The sequence below is a fragment of the Bubalus bubalis genome, chromosome 18 (assembly GCF_019923935.1).
Source record: "Bubalus bubalis isolate 160015118507 breed Murrah chromosome 18, NDDB_SH_1, whole genome shotgun sequence".
Taxonomy (NCBI): Eukaryota; Metazoa; Chordata; class Mammalia; order Artiodactyla; family Bovidae; genus Bubalus; species Bubalus bubalis.
The window spans coordinates 40,211,710-40,223,472 of NC_059174.1; the positions used below are offsets into that span (position 1 = coordinate 40,211,710).

At 33.2% G+C, this 11,763-nt stretch overlaps 1 protein-coding gene across 2 annotated transcripts in view; it reads left to right on the forward strand.

Moving 5' to 3' along the window:
- Nucleotides 1-11,763, forward strand: part of URI1 (URI1 prefoldin like chaperone) — a 61,970-nt gene that overhangs the window by 33,832 nt on the left and 16,375 nt on the right. The window contains exons 1-3 of one of the 2 annotated variants that reach the window (XM_025268993.3): nt 1,833-1,969; nt 2,844-2,922; nt 3,984-4,119. In XM_025268993.3, coding sequence (XP_025124778.3) covers nt 2,920-2,922; nt 3,984-4,119 — 139 coding nt within the window. In that variant the 5' untranslated portion in view covers nt 1,833-1,969; nt 2,844-2,919. Of the gene's footprint in view, nt 1-1,832; nt 1,970-2,843; nt 2,923-3,983; nt 4,120-11,763 lie in introns of those variants that run through there. The other variant, XM_006060428.4, reaches the window with a different exon arrangement.

The window sequence follows — 11,763 nt, forward strand, 5'->3', positions numbered from 1 at the left end:
AAAAAAGTTATTTTAAGCAGTTGGCTTCTTTGACTACATATTTTACAGTCTCCAAAAATTTAGTTATATATTTCTGAGTGGTAAAATAGAAAAAGAAAAAAGTCTATTCAGATTTTGGTACAAACAAAGATACCTTCCGTAACACATTAGTTCTTAGAGTCATTTTGTGTTTCTGCTGTATAGGCTTTGTGATCTTTTATGGGATTTTTTTTAAGCCCGGAGTATTAGAGGAGGGACTATTTGGAGATAACTGTTTGACCAAGCACTTGATCCTGAATATTTCCTCTAGTGGGAATTTCAGGGAGAGAGTTCCTCAAGCCATAATTTCTTCCAGTGGCACTGCTTGACTCTACTTGCCGCCCTTCAAAAAGGATTTCTGAATAAGCTCTTTTTTAAATTATCTTCTCCTTTCTTTGTGTATTTTTAGAAAACAATTCAAAATTTAGAAGTAACAACTCCGATCTTAAACTGTTCTCCAATATGGCCACAGTTTTTTTCTTCTAGAGAGAATTATTGATTTAGTTTAAAACTGAATATGCTTTGGAATACTGACATTGACCTCTCGTAGTGTCTTTGATTGAATCTTCTGTTCTTTTAATATATAAGAGATGTTTTGTTAGAAATCTGCCCCCCTTTTCAGCTGTATTTACCAAAATAGTACATATTGAATGCTAACTTTAATATTAGCTTTTTAACAATTAATAGGAACATTTAGGGCTTCCCTGATGGCTCAGATGGTAAAGAATCTGCCTGCAGTGCAAGAGACCTGGATTTGATCCCTGGATGGGGAAGATCCCCTGGAGAAGGAAATGGCCACCCACTTCAGTGTTCTTGCCTGGGAAATCCCATGGACAGAGCAGCGTGGTACGGTTGCAAAGAGTTGGACACAACTTAGCAACTGACATTAGTCATCTAAGCATTTGCCAAATTACTTATGTAAAACTGCTAGTATTTACAGATTTAATGAGTTCACGGTGTTCAGGCATTGTGTCACTTCAGTTCACTACAGTTTGGAAACTGTCCCATTTATTGCTCACAGGAATCCTGTTTCTAGAAGCTTCCTGAATTGTTAGGTTTAGTTAAACTGTCTTTAAGTAAGTTGTGTTATTTGTATCAAATTGAATGAATTGTACACAGTGGAATTATCTTAGTGGGTAATACAGTCGTTCTTTCAAATTTTAGAATTGGTGTTTTTGATACTTCATGGGAAAAGGGTCATTGAAGGCTCAGTGTATTTAGGTGTTCAGTGCTGGACAAGGTGTTAAACCATTTATATTTCGTCCTCTTTGAATCTGTGAGATAGGTATCCTTTCAGTTTTTTACCATTGAAGATACTAAGTCTGGGATTAATTTGTTAAATGGTGGAGCTGGGATTGATCCTCTGGTCTGACTTCGAAGCCATGTTCTTTCTGGTATATAGGCCTGTTCCTGACATTTCCTACCATTTTATTCATATAAAAATTTCCAGAAAGATGACTTTTGCCTTGAACAAATAAAGACATTTTATGTTTATTTATATAAAGGGATTTGAGAGGAAAGTTTTTAAAAAAACACTTGAACATTAGAAAATGAAAAGGCTTGCTTGATAGAATACTGGTCAGAAGACCTAGGTTTAAGGTCATTGCTACCTCTCCTTAATAGAGTGGATCTAATTTCTCTTAAATGTGTGTTTTTTTTTCCATTTTTCTTCTGCTTTCTCTTTTGTAAAGAGGAAAATATTGATGTGACATTTACTGCAGGAATATTTTTACGATGAATTAAAATATGTGAAATTCCTTGATATTTTTAAGACTAAATAAGATGATTTTTATTAATTATGTTTGTTGCTTTAGGGGAGCTAAGGAGTAAACTGAAACCAATTCCATGAACAGTCATTTTTATTACCTGGAGAGTGATTATCTATACTGCAATTTATCATAATTTTAATTTGATAATTTCTACATGTTCTTTTAAATTACTTGCTGAATTGGTGAGTTTTTGTTTTTGTTATTTTTTTTTAATTGAGAAAACCATCCCTCTGCTTTAAAAAATTTCAGTGCTCTGGTTTTGCTTGCAGCCTGCAGCCTAGCAGGGAACCCTTTGGAAACCACATATCCACAGAAGGTTTAACACAAGTTCAGTGTAGGGCTATTCAGTTCCAGCAGCTGTGAGAACTGAGTATGGCTCACAGTGTGGGAAGCATCACCATTTCTGCTCCTACAGATTTATATCTTTTGGTGGTCTGAAATTAGTTATCAGGTAGCTCTGTTTAGATACAACATGGAATTGAAAAGCCCAAAGGAAATACTTTTTATAGTACCTCTACCTAATTTCTTCTAGCTCCTGATTGATTCTCTCTCACCTCAATAACATTAGTATGAATAACTGAAGAGTTGATGACTCCAGATTTTTCAACCCAAAGTTTTCTGAGGAGGACAGACTGAAGCATCTGCTCATATTTTGTGTTGATGATTTCTGTTTCACAACCAGTTGTTTATTCTCTCAAAAGCTTTTCTCAGCTCTCTTCTTCCTTCATCTTGAGCCCATTTCCCTCCAATCTCACTGTCTCCCTTAATTTCCAAATTTTCTTTAGTTCAGATGATCCTCTACTTTAGGGAACAATAATTCTCAAGATATGTGTGTTCTACATCTAAAAGCTGAGAGTCTTAATTCTTTGATAAGTGTATGGTGGAATAATGCTGTTGCTAAATTTTGTAGAAACACGATTTTAAAATGAAAAAAAAAAACACTTTAATCTTTAAATTGCTGAAATTAGGTTTTTGATTAGCTTATGATACGTAGCCTACTTGAGGAACCATGAATTTGGGTATTAATATAGTATTTGGTATTTTTTTTGTCAACAGGAAGAAGGTAGATAATGACTATAATGCTCTTCAAGAAAGACTCAGTACTTTGCCTGATAAGTTGTCTTATAATATCATGGTATGTTTGATGTGTTTCTTTTAAAGTAGAATATTGTTTCTTGTAAAGGTGTTAACTATGTAAAGTAAAAAGGTGTTTCTTTGCTTTATATATATTGATTTACAAGTTGACTCCCTGGACTAGATCAGAGATAACTTATAGTAAAGGTTTCTGTTTTACTTTATAATAATGCACTAATTGTGGTAATAGTTGGTATTCTTTTCCTTTTTTAGATTTAAAATTATGTTATGATGTCATAAATGGCATAAATGTTAACATAAAATTTGACGTATTTGGTATGCAAATTTACTTTGTTAGCAAACTAATTACAACAGAAATATGGCTTGTAGTCATTTCCTGTTAACCAGACCAGCAGTAGACCATAATGTTATATATCTTGGAGAATTAAATCCCAGAATATTGATTTTATATATATAAAGGTGCTGATAATTTTTTTTTAATATTCAGATCTTCATATCAACATATTAGTCTATTTGTGAGCCCTGAATTAGATTCTTTCTTTGCATGAATATTCTTTTTCATGAAGACTGTGTTCTTAATTAAGTTAGACCAGATATTTTGAAAATATATTGTTTTTTATTATACCAGCTCAAATATTTCATAAATTTTGTAAACCTTTGAAAGCTCTTTGTTAATTCCTGTTTTGCCCCCCAAAGACAATATTTTCTCAGAAATAATTTTCAGTTTAAAAAAATCAAAGTTAGTCTTTATTAATACTTTATTTCTAGTTTGCTTTCCTTTAGATTTATGACTGAGCAAAAAATAAATATGTTTGGAAGCAACGCTGATTTCTCTGATAGCTATTTTTGTAAATATGCTCATTTCTTTTGTTGTTTTAATGTTAATAAATTAACCTAAATTTTTTCTAAGGTTTTCCTAGTGAAATTATAATGCTAAATGTCTATGAAGTTGACACTTTATTTTTCTTAGTGAGGAGATTTTTTTAAAAAGACCTCCACACAGAGCTTTTAATGCTGTTTCATAAAATGTAGTTTTTAGTGTTTTTAATTTTTTTTTAACCTTCTCTTTTTTTTTTTTTTTTTTTTTTTTTTGAACAATAGGTACCATTTGGCCCCTTTGCCTTCATGCCAGGAAAACTTGTCCATACTAATGAAGTCACTGTTTTACTTGGGGACAATTGGTTTGCAAAATGTTCAGCAAAGCAGGCTGTTGGCTTAGTTGAGCACCGGAAAGAACGTATGTACTAATTATAAATGATGTTTCTTTGCTGGATATTTATTGGTTCACAAAGTGCCAGGCTGGTGGACTGTTTGTTATTAACAATATTAGATAAGTGTCACAAATATCCAGGCTATTTGTGATTCTGTTGAATTGGAGATAGTTTGAGCAGATCCAGCATTTGAAAATGTGGACTGGAGAATGGAACATCTGGGTTGGAAATGTCACCCACATTAGCATGTTTTTAGAAATTACCAGGTGTAAAAGTCATCACACATGGTTTTGTAGATAGCAGTTGGATAGATATAAGAATTGGGGTCATTTTACATTTTATAATTGGTTTGCTTTAGTTGTTTTTCAAGACTTTATTTTCCCCCAGAATACGAGAACACAGAGGAATTTGCTTCCTACTTATTGGACTAGGATAAATACCTATTTGCAAAGTAGAAACAATTCTTAAACATGTGTTTTGGTTTGGAAGAACTCGTGTTTCCATTTTACAGAAGAAAAGGCCAGGTGTGGAGAAATGCTATCTACAACATCACTCTTAAACTTAAGAGTGGTTTGAGGCTTCTGTCTCATTTCATTGAGGTCATTCTAGTTTTCTTTAGATAGTGTTTGTTGGTTTATATATATCCATACATACATTTTTTAGTTGGGATTGATTCACTTGGGTTTTAACTTAGTTGCATTTTAATATTAGGTCTGTTTAATATCTAATACATGTTTTTATTTCTGTAATAGCATACTTAAATTGATAGCATAATATCACCCATACCTGCTTTTTACTCTTCTACTTAAATGTGTCTCTGAAAACAAATTTTTGAGGCTCCTTCTGTTTAAATGAGGTCATGTAGATAGAAAACAGCTGAGTTTTCTAAAGCTGAAATTATTTCATTTATATATGAGTGGGTACTAGTTGGAGAACTCATTTACTCAGTGAAATTCTGGAATCTATATTTGGAGACTCTAATTGCAAGTCAAAGCCTGTAAGTTTATAATTGATATAAATTTTGATCTTTTGTGACACTAATCAGAATTGTATTGTTTGGCCTGTGTATAATTCCTGGCAATGATAATTGTTTTGGCATTACCACATTAAAGTAAGTCATGTATATTAGGGCCAGGAGAATGGGTATATTTCTTTAAAGGTCTTTCATAATGGTGAAGGCTTGCTTTATTTACTGGGGAAACTGCTGATATGAAATCAGTTCATTTTTTGAAATTTGTTCACTTTGATTTTCATTTGGATGTTTCAGCAAAGAGATCTTCAGGATCATTTTGACTTATATTAATGAAAGAACGCTTTTAATAGATGAGAGCTCTAGAATAGCAAAATATTTTTTGGTAAATCACTTTCTAGTGTTAAATACAGTTTTAGGAAGTGACCAAAGCAATGACTTTTGGGATCAATATTTATCTAAAATATTTTTTGGAATATATATATATAAAATTATGTTTGAGAATCTGTTTTGGTAAATGAATTCTAAATAGTTGTTTTCTTCACAGTTTTATAGTAATTTATAATAACTGAAGAAATTATTTAGGCATATTATTGTACTTAACATTTATTAAGAAAAGATACTTTATTTTTCTTTAGGCAGAAGAAATATAACAGGTTAAACATACTTACCTCAGGGTCAACAGGGTAATGGGGGAAGGTGAAGGGAGGTCATTGAATGTTTAAAAAGTAGTAAAAAATAAAGGACAAAATGGGTTTAACACAACAACAGTAAGAGGATTCAGAGGCAGTAACTCAGAGGAAGATGATTTCTAAGAGAAAGATGGCAAGCTCAGTGCCTTACCCTTTTGCTCACGTCTGGCATTTTGTCATTTAACATGAAGATGAGCAGCTTTTATTTGGTATACTGTTCTATTAGTTACAACTAAGTGTAATTAAAGATTTGTTTAACTAGCACTGCAATCAGGAAGCAGAATAGGATACAGGGTACACCATAGTCAGTCAGGACACAGGACCACACCCAAAACTCGCTTGTGTTTTCCTTTTTGTGGTCATATACTATCTCTACCCCTGATCTGTCTCTATCACCTTTTCCAGAATGCCATATCAGTGGAATCACACACTAGATAACCTTCTGAAACTGACTTTGACTCACCATAACACCTCATCCAGTTTGTTCTGTTGTATGAAGAGGTAGTAGTATAAACACTACTTGATTGCTGAGTAGTGTTCCATTACATTCACGTACCACAGGTTTTCTGTTTATCCATTGAAAGATGCTTGGGTTTGCTTCCATTTTTGGCAGTTACAAATGGAGTTGCTATATACCTTTTTGTACAGGTTTTTATGTGACCGTAAATTTTGTTTGCTGTTGAGACATACTTGTTCTCTTTTGGTGTCTGGCTGGCTGGCCTCATAGATGGTATTCCTTCCTCTGCACTGCTTCAAAAGAGCTTAAGAATTGGTGTTAATTCTTCTTTGAATGTTTGGTACAATGCATCTGTGAAGCTATCTGTTCTGGGCTTTTTATTATTAGAAAGTTTTGGATTATTAATTAAATCTTACTTGTTCTAGGCTTACACAGATTTTCTGTTTCTTCTTGTTTCAGTTTTAGTAGTCTGTATGTTTCCAGGAATTTGTCCATCTAGCTTATCACGTTTGTTGGCATTTAACTATTATTCTTTTATATTCCTATTTCTGTAAAATAAGTAGTATTTATCTCCATTTTAATTTTTTAATTAATACACTTCGTATTTAAGATTCAGGTTTGTTTTCTTCCTCTGCAGGTTTACTGCATATTTCATTTCAGATTCTATATGTGAGTGTATAAAGGCATGTCTGTTTTTATTTATGGTTTTAGTCATTTGAGTCTTCTTTCTCTTTTTTCTTTGCCAGTCTAGGTAAAGGCTTATCCATTTTGTTGGTCTTCTCAAAGAACCAACTTTTTAATTTTGTTGATTGTTTTCTGTTGTTTTTCTTGTCTCTGTTTTATTTCTACTCTAATCTTTGTTATTCCTTCCTTCTGGTAGCTTTGGATATGGTTTATTATACTTTTTCAAGTTTCTTAAAGCATATAAGGTTATGATTTGAGATTTTTTTTAATGTAGGTGTTTATAGGTATAAATCTCTTAGCATTGGTTTCTCTGCATCCTGTAAATTTTGATCTGTTGTGTCTTCATTTTTGTTTATCTCAAGGTATTTTTTAGTTTCCTTTATAATTTCTACTTTGACGTGTTCATTGTTTTGTTAAATTTCCTTGTGTTTGTTAATTTTCCATTTTGCCTTCTGTTGTTGGTTTCTAGTTTCATTTCATTGGATTGAAACCACACAAAGTATTTTTTCCAATCTTGTGAAAAGGTTTAAGACTTGTTTTGTGACCTATCATGTGGTCTTTCTTAGAGAATGTGTGTTTCCCTTAGAAGAATGGGTACTCTGTTCCTGTTGGGTGAATATTCTGAATATATCTGTTAGGTCTGTTTGTTCTATAGTATTATTAAGGTCCTCTTTCCTTATCAGTCTCCTTTTTGGTTCATTTGTCCTTTATCGTCCTCTGCTGACATCTCCAATTCTTATTGTAGAACCACTTGAACTGTGTCATTTTTTGCTTCATATATTTGAGGCTCTGTTGTTAGGTTGTGTGTATTTTTTATAATCGTATATTTTTAAATTTTATTGATGTGTAGTTGATTTATAAGTTTTAATTTTTATTATACAGCAAAATGATTCGGTTATACATACATATGTTCTTTTCCATTATGATTTATCACAGGATATTGAATATAGGTCCATGTGCTCTACAATAGGACCTTGTTGTTTATCCATCGAGTATATAGTAGTTTGCATTTGCTAATCCCAAGCTCCCATTCCTTCCCCCACTTCCCCTCTCCCTTGGCAACCACAAGTCTGTTCTCTATATCTGTGAGTCTGTTTCTATTTCATAGCTATATTCATGTGTGTCTTAGTTTAGATTCCACAATAAGTGATAGTGTGTGGTATTTGTCATTCTCTTTTTTTCTTTGCTTACTTAAGTATAATGATCTCTTAGTCCATCCATGTTGCTGCAAATGGCATTATTTCATTATTTTTATAGCTGAGTAATATTCCATTGTATATTCATGCACTTTTATCCATTTATCTGCCTGTTGACATTTAGATTGTTTCCATGTCTAGCTATTATACATAGTGCTGCTATGAATTACAGTTTTGTCTTAGATGTATGTCCAGGAGTGGGGTTGCTGGATCATATGGCAACTCTGGTTTTAGATTTTTTGAGGAACCTCTGTACTGTTTTCCATAGTGGCTGCATCAGTTTTGAGTTCCCACCAACAGTGTAGAAGGCTTTCTTTTTCTCCACATCCCCTCCAGCATTTGTTGTTTGTAGACTTTTTGATGATGGCCATTCTGACTACTGGTGTGAGGGTGGTACTTCATTGTGGCTTTGATTTGCATTTTGCTAATAATTAGTGATGATGAGCATCTTTTCATGTGCCTGTCCATTCTCCTAATCTGTGCCTTCCTACTCTATATTGTAGTTTAATACATTTACATTTACAGTAACTTTATAGAGTATTGCCATTTTATTATTTTTTGATATGTCTTTTGTACAGCTTTTATATAACTCATTTCCTTCATTATTGCCTTCCTCTGTGTTTAGTTGGGTTTTTTTCTTTGTGGTAATGTGTTTTGATCCCCTTTCTCATTTCTTTTGTTAATGGTTTATAAATATTTTGTTTGTAGTTACTATGGCGATTACTTACAACATTGTAAAGTTGTAACAATGTATTTTGAATTGGTTCCAATTTAACTTCAATCCTCCAATATTCTGGCCTAGAGAATTCCATGGGCTGCATAGTCCATGGGGTTGCAAAGTCAGACATGACTGAGCAACCTGCACTTTCACTTTGGGCTTCCTTGGTGGCTCAGCTGGTAAAGAATCCACCTACAATGCGGGAGACCTGGGTTTGATCCCTGGGTGGGGAAGATCCCCTGGAGAAGGGAAGGGCTTACGCACTCCAGTATTCTGGCCTGGAGAATTCCATGGACTGTATAGTATGGGGTTGCAAAGAGTCAGACACGACTGAGTGACTTTCACTTTCTAACTTAAATAACTTGGAAAAACTTTTCTGTATAGCTCTGTTCCTCCTCTATTATCAGTGTCACAAATCATACCTATATATTGTGTACCTATTAACAGATTTATGATGATTTTTTAATGCACTTCTCTTTTACATCCTGCAGCAAATAAAAAGTGGAGTTACAAACCATAATGGCAGTTATACTGTTTGTAATTTTTGCCAGTGTTTGCCTTTCCCAGAGGCATATAGCTTCTAGTTACTGCCTAGTGGCCTTTCATTTCAACTGAAGAGTTCCCTGAAGTTTTTCCTGTAGGGCAGGCGTAACAATAAGGAACTCCTTCAACTTTTATTCATTTGGAAATGTCTTAATTTACCCTTCATATGTGAAGGACAGTTTTGATGAATGTGGTAATTTCAATTGAGAGTTTTTTCTCTCAGCATTTTAAGCCTACTGGAATTCTGACTTCCAAAGTTTCTATTGAGAATTCTGTTTATATTGTTATGAAGATCTCTTGTGATGATTTTCTTTTTCTTTGCTGTTTTGAAGATTCTCTGTCTTTCAGAAGTTTGATTATGTATCTTGGTGTGGGTCTCTGGGTTTATTCTACTTGGAATTAGTTGAGCTTTTTAGATTTGTTGATTTGTTGATCTTTGGGCAAATTTAGAATTTGTTTGGCACCCATTATTTCTTCAGAAATAATTATATTTCTGAATGATTATATTCAGAAATATAATCCCTTTGCCACTTTCTCTTCTTGTTCTTGAGACTTCCTTAATGTATGTATTAATCTTTTTTTTTAATTTTATTTTATTTTTAAACTTTACATAACTGTATTAGTTTTGCCAAATATCAAAATGAATCTGCCACAGGTATATGTATTAATCTATTTGATATGTCCCATGAATCTCTTAGGCTCAGTTCACTTTCTTCATTCTTTTTCTTTCTATTCATTAGACTTGATGATTTCAAATGTCTAATCTTTGAGTTCACTGATCCTGATTTTCTTCGGCTTGTTCAAATATGTTGTTGATGCTATAGTGAATTTTTTAATTTAATTATTATATTTTTCAACTCCAGAGTTTGGTTCCTTTTTATAATTTCTATCACTTTGTGGTTGTTCTCACTTTCTTCATGTATTGTTTTTAAAATTTACTTTAGTTATTTGTATTTCTCTTTAGCTGTTTGAGCATATACACAGGCAGTTGTTTTAAAGTCTTGTTCTAGTATATCTGATGCCTGTGTTTCTTCAGGGAGTTTCTGGAGATTTATTTTGTTCTTTTGAATGGACTGTGTTTTCCTTTTTACTGTATGCTTTTAGATTTTCTGATGAATGATGAAAATTGGGCATTTGAAAAAACAAGTGTATGTGGAATATGTATTGCAGATAACAGGCTGGTAAGAAACTTGTGATTTATCTTATGAGGCAGTATGTGTATCCTTTAGTATCTTTAGTGAGGTATATCTTAAATGCATTGGTATTTTGTTACGAAATATAAATTTTTGACTTTTGGTTTTATCTACATAATAAATGTAGATAGCTTTAAAACATCATGCACCTTAAAATAATGAAAAAGTAGCATCCTTCTGTGTACCTCTCTGCTTCTAGTCCTCATTCCATAGAGATATTTCATCTAGTGTTTAAGCTAATCTTTTGCTTGTTCTTTTTATGTACACTTCCCAAGTACTTTGCATATTCTATTTTCTTGATTCTTTTTTCCAGTTTTATGTAGTATCTATTAGTTGCCTACCTATAATTGAAGGATAACATTTAATTTGTTTACATGTTCTTCTCCCTGTCCCTCAATCTTTTTAATATTTTTTATTACAATTTTTGTTTAATCAGCATTCATGCTTAACTGTAATTCCATTTCCATTTTTGAACAACCTTTCATTTGAAGTTTACTGTTTATTTTTGTTTGTTGCATAAAGTTATGTATCTATTGTTAATTCAGCCAAACACCTTTATTCTTGGAGACCTCTGTACTAGAGTCCTTCATAGTCTTGCTTTGATTTGTACTTGCTCCCATCTTGAACTTCAAAGAATGTCTATCTTCCTAGTCTTTTCCTTTGTCACTGTACCATATCTTTGCCTCTTATTTATTTCCTATTTCTTGATTCCCATGGCATCTCCTTTCAAGTTTTACTCATTTGGTTGGAGGGGGTGTGTGTGTGTTAGTCACTCAGTCATGTCCAACTCTTTGCAACCCCATGGACTACAGTCGGCCAGGCTCCTCTGGCCCTGGAATTCTCCAGGCAAGAATACTGGAGTGGGTTGCCATTTCCTCCTCCAGGGGATCTTTCCAACCCAGGGACCAAACCTGGGTCTCCTGCATTACAGGTAGATTCTTTACCGTCTGAGCCACCAGAGGATAACCTTCAGTAATTTTCTAGAAAGGTGTGTGGGAGATACATTTTTTGAAATTTTGCATGTCTGCAAATATTTTTTATACTCTTGCTTTTTGTAACTCGTCTATTTAGAATTCAAAGTTGAAACAGTTTTGAAGGCTTTCTGTCTTACGTGTTGCTATTTAAAAATCTGATGCCATCACTTTCCTTTGTATGTGACTGTGTTTTTTCCCTTTAGAAATTTTAGGTTCCTGTCTTACTCCTAATGATCTGAAGTG